This window comes from Piliocolobus tephrosceles, chromosome 4 (genome assembly GCF_002776525.5).
Source record: "Piliocolobus tephrosceles isolate RC106 chromosome 4, ASM277652v3, whole genome shotgun sequence".
NCBI lineage: Eukaryota > Metazoa > Chordata > Mammalia > Primates > Cercopithecidae > Piliocolobus > Piliocolobus tephrosceles.
Genome location: NC_045437.1, coordinates 75,104,297 through 75,127,504, shown reverse-complemented (window position 1 = coordinate 75,127,504; position 23,208 = coordinate 75,104,297). Strand labels below are relative to the sequence as shown.

At 36.9% G+C, this 23,208-nt stretch overlaps 1 protein-coding gene across 2 annotated transcripts in view; it reads right to left on the bottom strand.

Annotated features, from left to right (window-relative positions):
- Positions 1–23,208, bottom strand: part of SCAMP1 (secretory carrier membrane protein 1) — a 116,078-nt gene that overhangs the window by 68,173 nt on the left and 24,697 nt on the right. The window contains exon 2 of one of the 2 annotated variants that reach the window (XM_023214925.2): positions 15,833–15,910. The exons of the other annotated variant lie outside the window; for it this stretch is intronic. Coding sequence (XP_023070693.1) covers positions 15,833–15,910 — 78 coding nt within the window. The remainder of the gene's footprint in view (positions 1–15,832; positions 15,911–23,208) is intronic. 2 annotated transcript variants of the gene reach the window in all.

Genomic DNA, 23,208 nt, shown 5'->3' with positions numbered 1-23,208 from the left:
TAAAGGGGAGTTCCCCTACTTATGCTCTCTTGCCTGCCTGCGATGTAACACGTGCCTTTGCTTGTCCTTCACCTCCCACCATGATTGTGAGGCCTCCTCAGCCATGTGGAACTGCAAGTCCATTAAACCTCTTTTTCTTTATAAATTACCTGGTCTCGGGTATGTCTTTATTAGCAGCGTGAGAACTAATACACCAGGCTTCAAGAAATTAACATAGATAAAGTTCCAAGTAACTTTGGCTTATGATTTAAATGTGTGAGGAAACAAGCCACAAGGGTCCACAGAAATAGCAAATTACAAAATAAGAACTGAATACATTTGAATTATCAGACATAAAACAGGTGTGTTTAATAAAGAAATAAGAGGATAATAAAAGTTTGACTAACAACAGACTATCAGAATTGGCCAAACAGCTTCTTAAATGATACATATAGAACTTCTAAAATTGAGAACTTTAATAATGATTTTTAAATTATAAATTTAATAGACAAGTTGAACAGCAAACTACACAAAGATGAAATAATGAAGAAATGAAAGTGAATCTAAAGAAAACTACAGTTTTCTGTGTGACACAGCACAGAGACCTAAAAAATGGAAAATATGAGAAATTACAAGACACAATGATTAAGAAGGTCTAACATACAATTAAGAGGTCCAGAGGGAAAAAAAAAATAGGATGAATGAGAGTCAATGTTTAAAGAGAGTATGAAGACACTAATTCTCAGATTCAAAACTCTAAAACACAAGCCAAATTTAAAAAATAACAGTAACACTCAGATACATCACAAAGAAAGAGCAAACCTTAAAAACTGCAAGGAAAAAAAAAAAAAAGGATAATTCCCACACAAAGGAAGGTCACCTATAAACCACGGTGTATCCTTTCACCTAAGATCCTAAGACTGAGCTAGCTTCTCAATAGCAACAATGCAAGCTCAAGTATAAGGTGCTAAATGGCTGAGAGAAAATAACTGATAATGTAGAACTCTAAATCCAGTCAGATTAGCTGTTTGAGAACCAAGATGAAATAATAACAATAAACACTGAAAAAATTTCTACCAATAGACCCTCACTAAAAGAACTTCTACTTTAGGAATAACAACAAAAAAAAGATATGAGAAGAAACATTTGAGATGCAAAAAGGAAGACCTCTGTATCTCACCGGACACTCCACAGTATATCATCTTCATTTTACATTAACCAAAATTCCAAATACAGAAGGAAAGTCAATCTATTGGCAGGGAAAAAGAAAACACTACTGCAACCAAATGTACTACAGTAAGCTCCTCTCCTGACAAACCTAGAACTGTGTCTGCCACTACTTTGGCTGTACCTGGGAAAAACCTGAAGTACTGAGAAAAGCAGAGGGTGCAGAGTTGGAGACAAAGAACATAACAGGAACAGACCAGGAAGAGAATGAGAGAACTGACCCTGGAGGCAGAATCAAAAACAAAGTCTGGCCGAGAAAGGCTGTATATCCTCATCCCATGGATGGATGAAATTTCACAAACTGGGAACAGACTACATGTTTAACTATCTCTCAGAAAAATAAGGGGGTTATAATTATTTTATATTTTAACACAAATCACCTTACTATATTTGCCTCTTTGGTTTGGCTTTAGAGAACTCAGCTAGGACCAACAGATAAAAATTATAGAAAAATATATTGTCAGGCCGGGCGCGGTGGCTCAAGCCTGTAATCCCAGCACTTTGGGAGGCCGAGACGGGTGGATCACGAGGTCAGGAGATCAAGACCATCCTGGAGAGCATGGTGAAACCCCGTCTCTACTAAAAAGTACAAAAAACTAGCTGGGCGAGGTGGCGGGCGCCTGTAGTCTCAGCTACTCGGGAGGCTGAGCCAGGAGAATGGCGTGAACCTGGGAGGCGGAGCTTTCAGTGAGCTGAGATCCGGCCACTGCACTCCAGCCTGGGCGACAGAGCGAGACTCCGTCTCAAAAAAAAAAAAAAAAAGAAAAAGAAAAATACATTGTCTCAAGAGAATTAAGAACATAATAATAATCATGGTTACACAATAGTGGATGGACTGCTCTATAATATAGTGAGCTCTCTGCACTGGAAATTCCAAGGGTGATTAATTTTAATTAAATGACTACCCAAGGTCTCTTCGAGGCATAGGAAGTTCATGAGTTGTCTTTGTCATGCATAAGCAAATGTATTTTCTCCTTCCAGGTTTTCTTCCATATTCTAAACACCTATTCCAGAAAATTTCTTCTTGCTTTCTCCAGCTCTTTCTCTTCCATCTCTGAACCAAAAAAATATCCTAAGTGTATGTAGGGTCTAAAACAATGTTACTTAATTTATATTCATGGACGTCCAGCATCAGACACCCCAGGTACTTATTGAAAATGCAAACTCTGGGCCCTACTATGAACCTATTGATTCAGAACCTCAAGGATTAGGAGAAAGAATTTGTACTTTTAACAAGCTATCATTTTTAACGATCTCCCCATGGTGATTCTTAGACACCTTAAAATTTGAGAACTCCCCTCTAAGGCAACAAAGTTTACAGCTTCTATAAAACAGTTTTATTTCTTTCACTTAAACTGCCAAAAGAATCCTGAAACTTTTAGCAGCTTTCACTCACTGTAACAGCCTCTGATTCAGCAGAGAAGACTGTGGCTATGCTTAACATAGATTCCCTTGTTATTAACAGTGCTGAAAGTTAAACATACTAATCTCAGAATCAGGACAAACAGACATAATAGACTAATCACTTAGTTTTTTTTTCAAAATAAGGTTTTTGAAGATTAGGATAATTGTCTGGGGAAGGAGGTGTGTAATAGGAAAGAAGAAATATACCAGTATGGGAGTTTCCAAATAGATAAAGGAACATAAAAGAACAAATGTGACCATACACATTCATTCATACATTCATCAAACATTCATTGGTCAACTACAATGGGCCACAAACATATACAGGAATTGGGATACATTAATGAACAAAATAAGCAAACACCCCTACTCCATAAAGCTACATTCTAGCAACAGAAGATGAACAATACATGTATTAAACAAACACATTCTAGAGCATCTGAAAAGGCAATCAATTCTACAGGACAACAACAAAAAGACCAGAGTGAAGAGGTCCTGAATACTGGCTGACGGATAAGTTTACATAGGTGATTAGAGAAGTCAATTTTGAACAAAGACTTCAAGGAGGTGAGAAAGTAAGCCTTGCAGATTATCTTTCTAGGGGAAGACCATTTTAAACAGAGGCGACAACCAATGCAAAGTCAGGAGAATGATGGAATATGTGAGGAATCAGTGTGCTAGACAGGAATACACAGGGAGAGGGTGTGACAAGATGAAGAACAAAGAATATTAGGGATCGGATTAAAGGCTATTTTAAAGACCCATGGTTTTTACTCTGAAAAAAATTAAAGCAAGTAAAGGGGACTTTCAGTTTCCAGTTTCATGTATAAGGAGTTTAGAATTTATCACTCCATCCTAACAACAAGTGAAAAGATGAACAAACTAAAAAATCAGTAATTCATTCTAGATCGTTAAGAGATGTTGAGGACACAGGGCAAACTGCTGCCCCATGACTGGAGAAATAGGTCAATTCAAGGAGTAACAACTTGCCAGAGCAAAAGCTCTCTAGCAGAAACCACTGCAAAACCATCACCGGGGCAGAAAAATCTTAATTGTAACTAAGAAATTGCTGGAAGCTCAGCATAGACAACACGGAGAGTTAAAATCTACAGGGGAACCCATTCATGTAGTGAATCCCCTGGCACTTTTCGTTTTATCTCCAGGAACTCAACCATAGTACACAGGGAAAAAATCTCCTCCTTCTTCTAACAATGGAGTGGGGAAATGAACCGTTTTTGAAAAACACCAGAGCACTCTGTTCTTAACAAGGCCTCCCCTCAGGAGAAACTATTTAACCAGTGCTTAACCTGTTAGGGCTTATCAGAGCCTAACTCACCTGGGGGAGGGGAAATACCCAACTGCAGCCCACTCTAGCCATTCTGTCCCACCTAAGAAGGAAGAAAACAACTTCGAAACATTTGTGAAGTCCATAGTATCAATAAAAGACTGAGATGTAATCATAGGACTATAGTGCGCTTCTCAACACCTTACCACCACACAACTAAAGACCTAATTACCGCAATTTCTTTTACCCACTACATCATGTCAGACTAGCAAAAACAAAAAACAAAAAAAAAAAACTGTAAGGCTGGGCACAGTGGTTCACACCTGTAACCCCAGCACTTTGGGAGGCTGAGGGAAGAGGATTTCGCCCAGGTGTTTGAGACCAGCCTGGGCAATACAGTGAGACACTGTCTCGAGAAAAACAAAAAAATTAGCATTGGTAACACACACCTGTAGTCCCATCATCCTGGGAGGTCAAGGTTGCAGTGAAATATTAAATATTTTTAAATATATACTTTTAAGTTCTGAGAGGATAAGAATAATATAGGTCAGAAACTTGGATCCACATAAAGAAAGCATGAGCATACAAGAAACAGATGAAGTTTAAAACCTTTTTTTTTTTTTTTTGAGACACGGTCTCTGTCAACTCAGGTTGGAGCAGAGTAGCATGATCATAGCAAATTGTAGCCTCAAATCCTGAGCTCAAGCAATCCTTCTGCCTCTGCCTCCTGAGTGAGTAGCTAATACAACAGGCGTGCCCATCATGCCTGGCTAATTTTTTTTTTTTTTTTTGAGACAGAGTCTCACTGTCCCCTAGGCACGATCTTGGCTTACTGCAGCCTCCACCTCCTAGGTTCAAACAATTCTCCTGCCTCAGCCTCCCAAGTAGCTGGGACTACAGGCACACGACACCACACCCAGCTAATTTCGTATTTTTGGTAGAGAGAGGGTTTCACCATGTTGGCCAGACTGGTCTCAAACTCCTGACTTCAAGTGATTCGCCCGCCTCAGCCTCCCGAAATGCTGGGATTAAAGGCGTGAGCCACCATGCTAGGCCAATGCCTGGCTAATTTTTGTGGGTTTTTTTTTGTTTTTTGTTTTGTAGAGACAGGATCTCAATGGGATATCACTACATTGCCTAGGCTGGTTTTGAATCCCTGGCCTCAAGTAATCCTCCTACCTTGGCCTCCCAAAGCTGATTACATGCATGAGGCACCACATCTTATTTTTCTTATTCTCAAATGGTCTAACAGAAAACAGTTGGTTCAAAATAATAACAGCAACAATGTATTCAATTACGGGTTCTTCTGCAAATATCTTGTGTGTGCATATATATACATATGTGTTTGTATATCCTTATATATCAGCGAAATGAATGACAGCAATGATACAAAGATGAGAGGGAGGAATCAGATTGTTATTATAAGGCACTCACACTACCTGTGAAACAGTATAGTTATTTGTATGTAGGTTTGGATTTGTTATAAATGTATATTGCAAACTCTAGGGCAACCACTGATAATAAGAAAGGAGATAAATTATAATCATATAAAATGTTCTATTAAACTCACCAAGAGGGCTGGGCACAATGGCTCATGCCTGTAATCCCAGCACTTTGGGAGGCCAAGGCAGGCAGATCACTTGAGGCCAGGACTTTGAGACCAGCATGGCCAACATGGTAAAACCCTGCCTCTACGAAAAATACAAAAATTAGCCAGGTGTGATGGCAGGTGCCTGTAATCCCAGCTACTCAGAAGGCTGAAAACAGGAGAATTGCTTGAACCTGGAAGGCGGAGGTTGCAGTGAGTTGAGATCTGGAGACTGAGCCACTGCACTCCAGCCTGGGTGACAGTGAAACACTGTCTCAAAACAAAACAAACCACCAAGAGTAGAAGACAAAGAGAATAAGGGCAACAAACAGAAAATAGCAATCAATGTGGTAGATATTAATCCAACTAAACCAATAATCACTTTGAATGTCAATGGTCTCAAGGCACTAATTAAAAGACAGATTATGAGATGATCAAAAAACAAGACCCAACTATATATTGTCTATAAGAAACTCATTTTAAATATAAACATATAGATTCGAAGTAAACAGAAAAATATACCATGCTAACACTAACAAAAAATTTCAGAAAAAGCAGACTTAAAGCAAAGAAAGTCATTAGAGATAAAGAAGGGCATTACATAATGATACATGGGTCAATTCTCCAAGACATAGCATTCCTTAATGTATATGCACCTAATGACAGAGCATCAAACTACAAGAGGCAAAAACTAATGGAACTGCAAGGAGAAAGATGAAACTACTATTATAGTTGTAGACTCCAACACCCCTCAAATCAGAAATGGACCGATCTAGCAGGCAAAAAATCATTAAGAACATAGCTGAATTCAACAATACCATCCATTGACTGGATATAATTAACACCTATCAACCACTTTATCCAACAGCAGAAATGCATTCTTCTCAAGTTCACCTGGAACATTCACCAAGACAGAAGACATTCTGTAACATAAAACACATCTTAACAAATTTTTTTAAAAATAGAAAAATAGTATTTACTCTCAAACAAGGGAATTAAATGAGAAATCAGTAACACAAAGAAAACTGAAACATCCCAAAATATATGGAAATTTAAAAAGACACTTCTAAATAACACAAGTCAAAGAAGAAATCTCAAGAGAAATTTTAAAGTATTTTGAGCTAAGTGGAAAAAAATGTATATCTTATCGAAATTTGTGGGATGCAGTGAAAGCAGAGTTTAGAGGACAACGTATAGCATTGAGTGCATATATTAGATAAGAAAGATCTAAAATCCATACTCCAATTTTCCATCTTAGGAAACCAGAAAAAGAAGAGCAAATCAAATTCAAAATAAGCAGAAGAAAAGAAATAAGAGCAGAAGAAATCAATGAAATTAAAAACAGGATATCAATAGAAAAAAATCAACAAAATGAAAACCTGGCTTTTGCAAAAGACCAATAAACTCAATAAGCCTCTAGTCAGGCTCCCTAAGGAGGAACAAAAGGGAGGACACAAATTACTAATATCAGAAATGAAGGAAGAGACATCCGCTGAGGTCCCATAGACATTAAAAGGATAACCAAGACATATTATGAATAACTTTATGCCCAAAAATCTGATAACCTACAAGAAACGCACCAGTGCCTTGGAAAATGCAATCTGTGAAAACTTACAGAAGAAAAAACAGGCTATCTAAATAGACCTATATTTATTAAAGATATTGACTCAATAAGTAATAACCTTCCAAAACAGAAAGTAACAGGCCCAGATGGATCCACTGGTGAATGCTACCAATCATTTAAGGTAGAAATTTTATTAACTCCATACAGTCTCAATCGGAGGAAAGAAGCAAAAGGAAGACTTCCTAATTCATTCTATGAGGCTAGAAATACCCTCATATCAAACCAGATAAAGACACAAGAAAAAAACTATAGAGCAATATTCTCTGATGAACATGGATGCAAAAAATCTTCAACAAAATATTAGCAGATTGAATCCAATCATATATGAAACAAATCATATATAAAACCAAGTGGGATTTTTTTCCAGGTATCCTAGGCTGGTTCAACATTCAAAATTCAATTAATGTAATTCATTATTTCAACAGGCTAAAAAAGAAAAATCATATGACCATATCAGTAGCTACAGAAAAAGCATTTCACAAAATCCAACACCCACTCATAATAGAACCATTCAGCAAACTAGGAATAGAGGGGAACTTTCTCAGTTTGATAAAGAACACCTACAAAAAGCCCAATGCTAACATCAACTTAATGATAAGAAACTAGAAGCTTTCCAGCTAAGATCAGGAACAAGGCAAGGATATCCCTCTCACCACTCCTTTTCAACACTGTACTAGAAGTCATAACTAATATAATAAGACCCAAAAAAAGGTATGAAGATTATTAAGAAGAAAGAAATAAGACTGTCTTTGTTCACAGATAACAAGATCATCTATATGGAAAATTCAATGGTACTGACAAAAGCCTCCTAGAACTAATAAATGAATTATACTAAGGTTGCACAATACAAAGTTAATATATAAAAGTCAATCACTTCCATACGTAATAGCAATGAACAAGTAGAATTTCAAATTAAACCCATACCATTTATATCAACATCCCCCAAAGTAAAACAGACATAAATCTAATGAAATATGTACACATTCTATACGTGAAAAACTATAAAACTGATGAAATAAATCAAAGAATAAGAGATATTCCATGATCATGGATAGGAAGACTCAATACTATTAAGATGTCAGGTTTTCCCAACTTGATCTACAGATTCAATGCAATCCCAATCAAAATCCCAGCAAGTTATTTTGTGGATATTGACAAACTAATGTTGAAGTTTATACGGAAAGGAAAAAAAACCCAAAACATTCAACATAATATTGAAAAAGAAGAATAAAGTTGGAAGACTGACACTACTAGAGTTCACTTACTATAAAGAAACAGTCATCCAGACAGTATGGTATTGACAAGAGATTAGGAAAACAGACCAACAGGACAGAATGGAGAGCCCAAAAATAGACCCACATAACTACAGTCAACTGATCTCGGACAACGGAGCAAAGGCAGTATAATGGAACGGTCTTTTCAACAAATGGTGCTAGAGCAAAATTAATTCAGAATGGATCACAGAAGCCAAGCATATGCCTATAGTCCCAGCTACTAGGGAGGCCAAGGCAAAAGAATTCCTTGAGCTTAAGAGTTCAAGACCAGCCTGAGCAACATGGCAAAACCCTGTCACTACAATAAATTAATAAATATTTAAAAATGGATCATAGGCCTAAATATAAAATGCAAAACGATAAAACTTCTTGAAGACAACACAGGAGAAAACTTAATTGACCTTGGGTATGGTGATGACTTTTTAGAGAGAGCAACAATGGCATGATCCCTGAAAGAAATAACTGAAAAGCTGGACTTCCTTAATACTCATGCTCTGCAAAAGACAACGTCAAGAGAATGAGAACACAAACCACAGACTGGGAGAAAATATTTTCATCTGATAAAATACTATTATCCAAAAGATACAAGAACCCTTAAAATTCAACAATAACAAACCAATTAACAAATGGACAGAAGACCTTAACAGACACTTCATCAAAAGAAGATATAAAGATGACAAGTGAGCATATAAAAAGGTGCTCCACATCAGATATCATCAGGGAAATGCAAACTAAAACAATGACATACCACTACATACCAATTAAAATGGCCAAAATCCAAAACATTGATAACACCAAATGTTGGAGAGGATGTAGAGCAACAGAAACTCTCATTCATTGCTGGACGGAATGCAAAATGGTACAGACTTTGAAAGATCGTTTGGCAGTTTCTTACAAAACTAAACATACTGTTACCATATGGTCCAGTAATTCTCTTCCTTGGTATTTATCCAAAGGAACTGAAAACTTACATCCATACAAAAAACCCACATACAGTTATTTATAGCAGCTTTATTCATCACTGCCAAAATTTGGTAGTAATCAAGATGTCCTTGAGTTTGTGGATGGCTAAATAAGCTGTGGTACATCCAGACAATAGTATGTTATTCCGCACTAAAAGGAAATGAGCTAAGAAGCCATGAAAAGACATGGAGGAACCTTATTATGCATACTACTAAGTGAAAGAAGCCAATCTGAAAGGCTACATTATGTATGATTCCAACTATATGACACTGTGGAAAAGGCAAAACTATGGAGATAGTAAAAAGATCAGTAGTTGCCAGGGTCTGTGAAGGGGCAGGAAGATGAATAAGTATAGCACAGAGGATTTTTAAGGCAATGATAGTACTCTGTGTGACGTTATAATGATGGATATATGTCATTATACATTTGTCCAAACCCACAGAATGTACAACATCAAGAATGAACCCTGGGGCCAGGTGTAGTGGCTCATGCCTGAAATCCCAACACTTTGGGAGGCTGAGACGGGCGGATCACTTGAAGCTAGGAGTTTGAGATCAGCCTGGCCAACATGGTGAAACCCCATCTCTACTAAAAATACAAAAAAGTAGATGGGTGTGGGTGGCGCAAACCTGTAATCCCAGCTACTCAGGAGGCTGAGGCAGGAGAATCACTTGAACCCAGGAGGTGGATGTTGCAGTGAGCCAAGATCGTAATCCAGCCTGGGCGACAGAGCAAGACTCTGTCTCAAAAAAAAAAAGCGAACCTGGGCCAGGAACAGTGGCTTACACCTGTAATCCTAGGATTTTGGGAGGCCAAGGTGGGGAGACTGCTTGAGCCCAGGAGTTTGAGGTTACAGTAAGCTACAATCATGCCACTTCACTGAAGCCTGGGCAACAGAGATCCTGTCTCAAAAAAAAAAAAAGAAGTGAACCCTAACATAATCTATAGACTCTGGGTGATTATGATGTGTCAATATAGATTCACCAATTGTAACAAATGTCTACTCTGGTGGAGGATGTTGATAATGGTGAGGGCATAATGTTTTCAAAGTTCAATTACATTGTAGTAACTACTTCATTTATTTTTATGCTAGGTTTTACTTAACCATTCATCAGTTGATAGGAACATAGGTTATTTCCAATTTTTGGCTGAATTTGTGTGCTGGTTTTTATGTGGACATATGTTTTCATTTCTCTTGGGCATATACCTAAGAGTGGAATTACAGGGTCATATGGTAACTCTATGTTTGGTCATATGGTAACTCTATGTTTAACAAATGCCTAGAGCTAGCAAACTGTTTTACAAAGCAGCTGCACCATTTTACATTCTCATCATCAGTATGTGAAGGTTCCAATCCGTGCCAATACTTGCTATTGCCTCTTTGATTATAGACATCCTAGTAGATGTGAAGTGGTATCCTACTTGTGGTTTTCATTTGCATCTTGACAGCTAACAATGTTGAACATTTTTTCACGTGCTTATCGGCCATTTATCTTCTTAGGAGAAACATCTATTCAAAATGTCTATGCCCATTATAAACTGGGTTGTCTTTTTTTTTGTGGGGGGATGGGGGGCGGGGCAGGACAAAGTCTCCAAGTCTTCCTCTGTCTCCCAGGATGGAATGCAGTGGCACCATCTTGGAACACTGCCACCTCTCTCTCCCAGGTTCAAGTGATTCTCCTGCTTCAGCCTCCTGAGTAGCTGGGACTCAGGCATGTATTCCAGGCATGTGGACTCACCACACCTGGTTAATTTGTGTATTTTTGGTAGAGATGGGGTTTTGCCATGTTGATCAGGCTGGTCTCAAACTCCTGACCTCAAATGATCCACCCACCTCAGCTTCCAAAGGTGCTCGGATTACAAACATGAGCCACCACACCTAGCCTTGTTGTCTTTTTAATATTGAACCGTAAGAATTTAATATATATTCTGGATACAAGTCCCTTATCAAATATGTGATCAGCAAACATTTTCCTATTCTGTGAGATGTGTTTTCATCTTTCATCACTTTCATCAAAGTAAAAAGTGATGTCTTTTCACTTTCTTGATAGTGTTCTTAGACAAAAAGTTTTAAATTTTGATGTCCAAATTGCCTGTTTTCTATTTTGTTGTTTGTATTTTCAATGTCACATCTAAGAAACCACGGCCTAACTAAAGGTAATGAAGATTTACTCCTATGTATAGTTTTAGTGCTTACCTTTAGGTCTATGATCGAGTTAATTTTTATGTATGGGATGAGGTAGGAGTCCAACTTCATTCTACTGTATGTGGACATCCAGTTATTCCAGCACCATTTACTGAAAAGATTATTCTTTCCCATTGGATTATCTTGACAATCTTGTCAAAAATCAGTTGATCATAAATGTAAGTGTTTATTTCTGGGCGGTCAGTTCCACTGATTTGCATGTTTATGCCAGTACCATACTGTCTTCATTATTGTAACTTTGTAACAAAATTTATCTTAACCTCCTTTCCCTTTCCAGCCCCCATTTCTCTCATCCTCTCCCCTAAAAACAACTCTCTGCTCTCCACTGCTGCAAAAATCCTGCAGCAACAGAAAATGAATATATCCAGTGTGAAGTATTCATCTGGATCCACTGAAAACCTACAGAAGTCAAGCCTTATGATCACCCACAGTCTCTTTTGACTCTATACAATGGGGAGATGGTCTCAATAGGGTCAGGGGCTCATGAGTTAATTAGACTTTGGCTGGAGCAAATGGCACATTAGAAGATAAGAGTAAAAAGATAGTCTGGAGAAAACAAACTGGTACTCTGTACTTTCTGCTCAACTGTTCTGAAAGCCTAAAAAAATAGTCCATGAAAACAAAATTAAAATAAAAACAAAAAGTCTAAAGTCAAACCACGGATGGTCTCACATGCCAAACTACTGAGTAGGCAATGCATAATCATTTCTAAGGAAGGCAGATGACCTACTCTGACCTCTGCTTTAAGAAAATAAGTCCAGTAATAGTATAAAAAGGGATTTGAAGAGAGAGGCTGGAAGTAGATAACTAGATAGGTCATTCTATCATTTCACATGAGTGCCTGAATTAGGCCAGGTAAGAAAGAAGGAAAAGAACAGACAGGTCATACCTCCAGCAGGGATAAGTGACAGGATGTGGCAACTGATTAGATTTAGGAAAAGAAGCTGTTAGCACCAAAGACAACTCAGGTGTTTCTAGCCAATGATACTAGGATATAAGTCAACAGTATCATTAAATGAGACTGGAAACAAACAGGTTCCAGAAGGGACAGATAATGAGCTCCAAGAACGACAAAACAGTGAGAAGCAGAAGCGAAAGAAAAAGAGAAAAAAGAAGTGCACAGTGAGAGAAAATAAAGACAGGTGTTAAACTATACAGAATGCTTTCACAGTATTAAAGATGAGTAAACTACCATGTACAATTACATCCAGTCAGTCCCTGGAGCTAGATGCTTTAGTCTTAATTTTCAACAGACACTAATACTAAATTATTTAACTTAGCTAAGCATGGTGGTTCATGCCTGTAATCCCAACACTTTGGGAGGACAAGGCAGAAGGATTGTTTGAGTCCAGGAGTTTGAGACCAGCCTGGGCAACCAAGCAAGAACCTGTGTCTATCAAAAAATAAAATTATGTAACTCAACATTTTCCTCCCTGCCTTCACTGTAATATATATATATATATATAAGAGATTTCCAAAGAAGTTATATGGTTTGCCTAAAGTTACCAACTGCATAGTGGTAGGGCCTAGGTTAAAATGCAGGTCCTCTTTGTACTCAGAAAGTACAAAAGAAAACAATTTTATTAAAAAAGAAGAAGAGGGCAGGAACTTTCTAAATCTTAGCAAGATTATACACTTAGGCATTCTGCTAGAAGATCTTCCTTCTTGACCTCAAGTAGCTCACCATACCCTGATACAACAATCAAGAAGCTTCAGTATCACAAACACTGTCCTATGATAAAAATATGAATACCACCAATTAACTAAAACAGGACCAAGGTCTAATGCTAATGTACCACTTAAATCAATTATCTAAGTACACCTAATGTCTTTGGAAAATTATCACAGCCACAAAAATGGACAAATTTCTGAAATCACATCATATAATAAAAGAATATTTAATATTTAAACTGTGTTTTCCATCACGTTAACAGTGCAGAGGAAAATGCACCCAATTCTCATAACAATTTTCCTGGTTCTGACACCATATCACTGTTCATCAAATCTAAGGGAAGCATTTCATTGTAAATTGGCTTCTCATTATTGCCTAGCTCCCTGCTCAAGACTATTCACTTTCAGAAAATCTTTCTGTAACCATAGAGTCTCAACATTCAGACTCATGACTTATATTTTGTTTGATCTGTTCTGGATATATCTTCTTTGTGTCTGTGTAATTTTTAATTACACCAATTAGGTGAGAAATCTTTCAAAGACCAGGACTATTTTTTCTATTTCTTAAGTAACTATCTCCAAAGACAGCACTAGCAAAATGCAAAAGTCAAAACCTTTACAGATAACACATGAGTTAACAAGCCAGTTCTGCCACTTTACTTGCTAGCTGACCTGTGTCTCAGATTCTTTATTAGTAAAATGGAAATTGAAAATATCAATTTTGAATGTTATGAGAATTCAATAAGATAATACAGGCAAAGCAAATGGCACAAAGTAGACGGCTTGATGAAGAATACTACAACAGATAAGAATAATCTAAAGCTGCTAACTATATAAAAATGCTAAACATATTTCTTGCTAGTAAAGTTTTCCAAACATTTATATAATAATCTCTTTTCATTCTTCATCGACAAACTTTAAAAATGGTCTCGTTCCCATCTCCACCTCCTAGAAATCAAGTTAAAAGAACTACATCTAGAGGAATAGAATTTGCCAGCTCTTCTTTTTTTCCCTTCAACAACTACTACCACATTGTACTCTCACATATTCACAGCACTAATTCATTATAAGGTTGAATCATATGACACCACCATTTTTATATATCAAAACTGGTCAGCTTATTGGCCATTTCACATGTTTTAACCTGTAATTTACATGCTCAAAAGGCACTTCAGTGATCCCAACCTGGGATTAATTTGCTACATATACGCAAAGGCTGTTAAATGAGGAGGGCTTTGAAATAAAGAGAAATTTTAAAGTTCATTCTTATTTTAATGCTTTTACTTTTGGACTGTTTTTACCAACAATACTACTGACATCGAATATGTGGAGTTTTTCCCCCAACACCAACCAATTCTCCAACTCTTTGGACACCATCTAGATATCCTACAATTCAGTTCAATTCTGATACTACCTACCTGGATTATCACAGATCCCACAGGTTAAGAGCTCATTTCAGACACCAGTCACAAGTCCCAGATTGCTGCCCATACTGACTAACTTGCTATAAACTGGGGGTTTCCATGACCCTCTCCTTGGGTTTGATAATTTTCTAGAAGGGCTCTCAGAACTCAAGGGAACAGTTTACTTACTGTTAGCAGCTTATTAAAGGACACAACTCAGGAACAGCCAAATAGAAGAGATGCACAGGGCAAAATAACAAAGTATTGGAGGGGGACCCAAATGCAGGAGATGAAATTATTTGCCACAGAAATTCTGGGGATAATTTTCAACAGAATATACCTCAAAAGTTTCCAAATCCAGGTCACAATAAAATCATCAAAAGAACTTAAGAACAAAATGCCCTGACTCTAAGAGATTAGGGCCATAAGGAGTAGTGTAATAAAGTCCCCCAGACGCTTCTAATATACATCTAGAGTAGCAAACCATTGTTTTATGAGGATTTTTTAAATACTTGTACATTTTATAAATCAAGACTAAATTTTGAGGCCAGGTGCCATGGCTCACGTCTGTAGTTGCAGCACTTTGGGAGGCTGAGGTGGGAGGATGGCTTGAGACCAGGAGTTCAAGACCAGCCTGGGGAACATAGAAGACCCTGCCTCTACAATAAATAAACTTTTAAAAGAAAAAGAAAAAAATAACTAAATTTTGAGGGCAAAAATATGCTTTCCTAGCCTGGGTAAAGTTCCAGAGAGTCTACTCTGCCGGAACAGAAGGCTAGTACTATTCAGAATAATCTAATTCAAATGACAATCATACAAACATTCATGTTACAGTTCTACACAGTTTCCACATAAAAAAAAATCATCCCACATTATCAGGCAGATGACATGTACACCAAGAAATATTTCTCTAATTCCTAGTATTTCAAGTAGTGTAGAAAAGTCTACATTTTAGAAAGATTATTGTGATTTAATTTGTAAAACATAAAAGAAAATTTGAAGTATTTCACTAGGATCATCATGGTAATCTTCAATTACTACTAATATTTCTACATATTAAAAAAAAAGCCAAGCTTGCTGAATACTAAATAAAATATTAACAATTTGTTTTATTTAAGTTTAACCAACTCACCAAAAAAGAAACCATAGTTGAAATATAATTCCTATTGAATTTCATTTTAAACATTTAAAAGCAAGAATAATCTTACTGTTCTAGAATCCGAGAATGGATTATATTCGTCAAGTCCTGGTGGAACATTTCTTGTCACTTGTGTAACTGATGGATCCTAGAATAAAATTTAAAGGAGAAAAAAAAAGATGACTTACCCTTTAAAAAATAATTTTGATATTTACATACCATTTGCTTTTCTATACTTGTGGTCACCCAGCAAAGCTAACAGAGGAAAATAAAAGAAGATTCTCAGATTTACTGTCTCATTTCAACAATGGTGAAATTTAAACCCATACAACCTTCACATTCTCAAAGGAAAACAAAAACTGAGCGAGATTCAAATCAGCTGCAAGCTATTACATCAAGATAAAAAGTAAATCACCTCTTAATAACTGTGTGGAACTGACTACACAAGAGCATCTTAACAAATCTCAAGCGGACCCACCATCATTTCCTTTGGCCTTGACAAAGAATTCATGTTCCCCCTTTTTATAAAATTTTCAATTTCTCCCACTGAAGATTTCATACTACGTTACAAATCAATGTCATATACAGCCAACATCTAGAGCATTCAATATTAAATTACCTCTTACTTGTTTTATTCTACTCCAATATCTCTACTTTACTGTAGTTTATTTCACCACATGATTGTAGACTGTCTTCCCTTTTCCAAGTATAACACATGATCACACCATTCCAACTTTTCAAATCTTTTAATATTAGACTTTCATAAAAATAACCAAATCACACGGTGAGAGTGAAAAATGGCAGATAGGAGGCAATACTAACTTGCAGCTCCCACTCAATGGACAGAGCATCACATGGAGACCCACATCGCGTATTCTTGCTCCAAAAACTATGCAGGAACATACCAGGAAAGCCGAGAAAATCCACAGACCCTTTGAAGAAGATGGATTGCTGCTGCAGGCTCCTGAGACAGCCAAGGAACTCCGAAGACAAAGGACACAATCTCTTGGGAGCTCTATGGTCCCGCTCACCGCCTGATCCTCCTCCTACTACTGCAGCTAATGTGCTCTTGAAAGTGCCACCTCCTGGCTGGAGGCCAACCAACATAAAACTAGCATACTTAAAAATACAACCAAGGACCCTCAGAGTCCACTTCACTCTGCTGCTACTTCCATGGAAGCATGTGCTGGTATCCACGGCTGACAGACCTGAAGATGGATCACATCACAGGACTCTTTGCAGACAGTCCCCAGTACCATCCCAGAGCCCAGTAGCTCCACTGAGCTAGATCCAGAAGAGAAACAACAATTACTGTAGTTCAGCTCTCAGGAAGCCCCATCCCTATGGGAAAGGGGGAGCGCCACATCAAGGGAGCACCCCGTGTGACAAAAGATACTGATCAGCAGCCCTTGAGTTCCAGATCTTCCCTCCAATATAGTCTACCAAAATGAGAAGGAACCAAAAAAAAAACAATTCCAGTAATATGACAAAACAAGGCTCTTCAACACCCTGAAAAGATCACACTAACTCACCAGCAATGAATCCAAACCAACACAAAACCTCTAACATGCCAGAAAAAAAGGTCAGCTTTTAAACCGATCAAGGAGGCACCAGAGAAAGGTAAAGTCCAACTTAAAAAATTTTTTTAAAAAAATGAATACAGGATACGAATGGAAAAATTTTCAGTGAAATAGCATAAATAAAAAACAATCTCAACTCCTGGAAACCAAGGACACACTTAGAGAAATGAAAAATGTACTGGAAAGTCTTAGCAATAAAATCGAACTAGTAGAAGAAAGAACTTCAGAGTTCAAAGACAAGGCTTTCGAATTAACCCAATCCAACAAAGACAAAGAAAAAATAATTTTAATAAATGAAAAAAGCCTCTAAGGAGTATGGGATTATGTTTAACAACCAAGCCTAAGAATAATTGTTCTTGAGGAAGAAGAGAAATCTAAAAGTTTGGAAAACATATTTGAGAGAATAATTGAGGAAAACTTCTCCGGCCTTGCTAGCTAGAGATTTAGACATCTAAATACAAGAAGCTCAAAGAACACCTGGGAAATTCATCATAAAAAGATCATCACCTAGGCACAGTCATCAGGTTGTCTAAAGTCAAGACAAAGGAAAGAATCTAAAGAGCTGTGAGGCAAAAGCATCAGGTAACCTATAAAGAAAAATCTATCAGATTAACAGCAGGTTTCTCAGCAGAAATCCTACAAGCTAGAAGAGCTGAAGTCCTATGTTTAATCTCCTTAAATAAAACAATTATCAGCCAAGAATTCTCTATCCAGCAAAACTAAGCTTTATAAATGAACAATACAGACTTTTTTTCAGACAAACGCTGAGAGGATATGAAAACGAGCTCTAAATCTTGAAGCAAATCCTCAAAATACACCAAAATAAAATCTCCTTAAAGCATAAATCTCACAGCCCCTATAAAACAACAACACAAAGAAAAAAAAAAAGAAAGAAAAAGGTATTCAGGCAACAAATAGCACAATGAATAGAACAGTACCTCACATCTCAATAACATTGTTTGTAAATGGCTTAAATGCTCCACTTAAAGGATACAGAATGGCAGAATGGATAAGAATTTATCAACTACCTGCTGTCTTTCAAGAGACTCCCCTGACACGTAAGTACTCACATAAACTTAAGGTAAAGGACTAGAAAAAGATATTCCATGCAAATGGACACCAAAAGCAAGAGTAGTTTTTATATCTGACAAAACAAACTTTAAAGCAACAGTACTTTAAAAAGACAAAGAGGAACATTATACAATGATAAAAGGAATAGTGCAACAGGAAAATATCAAAATCCTAAACACATATGCACCTAGCACTGGAGCTCCCAAATTTATAAAACAATTACTGCTAGACCTAAGAAATGAGGTAGACAGCAACACAATAATAGTGGGGGACTTCAATACTCTACTGACAGCACTAGACAGGTCATCAAGACAAAAAGTCAACAAAGAAACAATGGACTTAAACTATACCCTAGGGCAACTGGACTTAACATTTACAGAATATTCTACCCAACAACTGCAGAACATACATTCTCTTCATCAGCACATGGAACATTCCCCAAGACAGACCACATCATAGGGCACAAAACAAGTCTCAACAAATATAAGAAAATCAAAATTATATCAAGTACTCTTTCAGATCACAGTGGAATAAAATTGGAAATGCAACTCCAAAAGGAACCCTTAAAACCATAAAAATACATGGAAATTAAATAACCTGCTCCTGAATGATGATTGGGTCGACATTAAAATCAAGATGGGAATTTAAAAAGTATTTGAACTGAACAATAATAGTGACACAACCTATCAAAACCTCTGGGAAACAGCAAAAGTGGTGCTAAAAGGAAAGTTTATAGTATTAAATGCTTACATCAAAAAGTCTGAAAGAGCACAGACAGACAATCTAAGGTCACACCTCAAGGAAATAGAGAAACAAGAACAAACCAAACCCAAACCCAAAAGAAGAAAAGAAGTAACCAAGATCAGAGCAGAACTAAATGAAATAGAAACAAACAAACACAAAAGATAAAAGAAACAAAATTTGGTTTTTTGAAATGGGAAATAGACCATTAGCAAGATTAACCAAGAAAAAAAGAGAGAAGATCCAAATAAGCATAATTAGAAATGAAGCAGGAGATATTACAACCAATACCACAGAAATACAAAGATTATTCAAGGCTACTACGAACACCATTACACAAATAAACTAGAAAACCTAGAGGAGAAGGATAAATTCCTGGAAATATACAACCCTTGTAGATTAAACCAGGAAGAAATACAAACTCTGAACAGACCAGTAACAAGCAGTGAGAGTGAAGTGGTGACTAAAAAGTTACCAACAAAAAAAAAGTCCATGGCTAGATAGATTCACAGCTGAATTCCATCAGACATTCAAAGAAGAATTGGTATCAATCCTATTGATACTATCACAAAAGAGAAAGAGGGAATCCCCCCAAATCATTCTATGAAGCCAATATCACCCTAATACCAAAACCAGGAAAGGACATAACCAAAAAAAAAAAAAAAAAAAAAACTACAGGCCAACATCCCTGATGAAGAGAGATGGAAAAATCCTCAACCAAATACTAGTTAACCAAATCCAACAGCATATCAAAAAGATAATCCACCATAATCAAGTAATTTCATAAGAGGGATGCAGGCATGGCTTAACATCCACAAATCAATAAATGTGATACACCACATAAACAGAATTAAAAACAAGCATCACCTGATCATCTCAATAGACGTAGAAAAAGCATTTGACAAAATCCAGTATCCCTTTATGAAAAAGCCTCAGCAAAATCGGCATAAAAGGGACATACCTTAAGTTAATAAAAGCCATCTATGACAAACCCACAGCCAACATTATACTGAATGGGGAAAAATTGAAAGCATTCCCCTTACAAACTGGAACAAGACAAGGATGCCAACTTTCACCACTTCTATTCTACACAGTACTGGAAGTCCTAGCCAGAGGAATCAGAAAAGAAAAAGAAATAAAGGCATCCAAATTGGTAAAGAGGAAGTCGAACTATTGCTGTTTGCTGATGACATGATTGTATACCTAGAAAACCCTAAAAATTCATCCAAAAAGCTCCTAAAACTGGTAAATGAATTCAGCAAAGTTTCAGGAAACTGAAACATTTGTGTACAACATTAATGTACACAAATCAGCAGCCATGCTATATATCAACAGCAACCAATCTGAAAATCAAATCAAGAACTCCACACCTTTTACAATAGCTGCAAAAAAAAAAAAAAAAAAAATACTTAGGAATATACCTAACCAAGGAGGTGAAAGACCTCTACAAGGAAAAGTACAGAACACTGCTGAAAGAAATCACAGATGACACAAAGAAATGAAAACACATCCCACACTCATGGATGGGTAGAATCAATATTGTGAAAATGACCATACTGCCAAAAGCAATCTACAAATTCAATGCAATTAACATCAAAATACCATCATCATTCTTCACAGAACTAGAAAAACAATCCTGTAATTCATATGGAACCAAAAAAGAGCCCACATAGCCAAAGCAAGACTAAGTAAAAAGGATAAATCTGGAGGCATTATTACATCACCGGACTTCAAACTATATCATAAGGCCATAGTCACCAAAAGAGTATGGTACCAGTATAAAAACAGGCACACAGACCAATGGAACGGAATAGAGAACCCAGAAATAAACCCAAATACTTACTGTCAGCTGATCTTCAACAATGCAAAAAAAACATAAGGTGGAGAAAGGACACCCTATTCAACAAATGGTGCTGGGATCATTGGCAAGCCACATGTAGAAGAATGAAACTGGACCCTCATCTCTCACCTTATACAAAAATCAACTCAAGATGGATCAAAGACTTAAATCTAAGACCTGAAATCATAAAAATTCTAGAACATAACATGGAAAAAATCTTTCTTGACATTGGCTTAGGCAGAGGCTTTATGACCAAGAACCCAAAAGCAAACACAACAACAAAAAAGGATAACAGATGGGACTTAATCAAACTAAAAAGCTTGTGCATAGCAAAAGAAATAATCAGCAAACAGACAACCCAAAGAGTAGGAGAAAATCTTTGCAATCTATACATTTGACAAAGGACTAATACCCAGAGTCTACAAGGAACTCAAACAAATCAGCAAGAAAAAAACAAAGAATCCCATCAAAAAGTGGGCTAAGGACATGACTAGACAATTCTTAAAAGAAGATGTACAAAAGGCCCACAAACATGAAAAAATGCTCAACAATCACTAATCATCAGGGAAATGCAAAGCAAAACCACAATGTGATACCAACTTAGTCCTGAAAAAATGGCCATAATCAAAAAATAACAGATGTTGGTGTGGATGTGGTAAAAAGGGAACACTTTTACACTGTTAGTGAAAATGTAAACTTGTACAAACACTAAGCAAAACAGTGTGGAAATTCCTTAAAGAACTAAAAGCAGATCTACCCTTTGATCCAGCAATCCCACTCCTGGGTATCAATCCAAAGGAAAAGTCATTATACGAAAAAGATACTTACACATGCATGTTTATAGCAGCACAATTTGCAACTGCAGAACCAGCCTAAATTCATATCAATGAGTGGATAAAGCAAATGTGGCATATATATATATTTATACCATGGAATACTACTCAGTCATGAAAAGGAATGAAATAGTGGCATTTGCAGCAATCTGGACGGAGTTGGAATATTACTCTAAGTGAAGTAGCTGAGGACTGGAAAACCAAACACTGTATGTTCTCACAAGATGGAGCTAAGTTATGAGGACACAAACGCATTAGAATTTACGATGAACTTCTGGGACCCATGGGAAATGGTGGGAGTGGGGTGAAGGATAAAAGACTTCACACTGGGTGCAATGTACACTGCTCGGGTGACAGGTGCACCCAAATCTCAGAAATCACCAGTGAGAAACTTATTCACATAACTAAACACCACCTGTTCCCCAAAAACCTACCGAAATTTTTTAAAAACCTGAATCACAAAACTGTAGTATATGTATGTGTGTGTATAAAGTGTGTATATATATATATGAACATCTCAACAGAATCAACTATGTAATTCATGCAAAAAGCATTTATAATGAACATCTCAGCATAATGAACATCAACAAAAGTCAACTACATAATTCACATGAAAAGCATTTCCCAAACTGTCGTGTAGGCTAACTTCGAATTTCTAGTCTCAAACTTTAGTGTGCATCAAAATCAAATAAGACACAGAGTGTTGCACCCAACCCCCAGAATTTCTCATTCAGTAGGTCTGGGGTGGGGTCTGAAAACCTGTATTTCTAACAGGTTCTCGGGTGATACTGCTTCTGCTGGTCTGGAGACCTCTCCTCTCTAGTCTATACTGTACCTTCTCCAATTCACCTTCCTAAAGACAGTCATTCTTTACCTCTCAAAAATGCAAAGCTAATTTTGCCATTCCCTTCCTCCAACCTCTTTCCTCTGTCCTTTATCCATTTCAGACTTTAAGAGGCTCTACACAAACTATAAAACAAAACACAAATTCCTCAAAATGAGATACAAGACTTCTAACCATCTAGCCTGCCTATCATTTCAGCCTTATAAATTCATATGGGAAAGATCTTTCTCCCTTAACCAAATGAAACAAGCTACTGAATAAGGAGGCTCAAATTTGGCATAAAGGAAGTAGTAAGGATAAATTAAAAGTATGACACAGACAAAATATAAAGGCTTTAGGCTTGCTCAACAGTAAAATGGGAAAGAGGGAATGAAATCACTCCACTTACTTCCCCAGAGTCCTCCTCCAAAGTTCACCCAAAAGTGTAAGGACCAAAAAGATTATCAAGAGACAAGGCATGTGTCAATGAGAAAATTGAGAAAACAGAAACATTACATTTTAATCCAAATTTTCAACTTGGCATTGCTAAAGTTAATC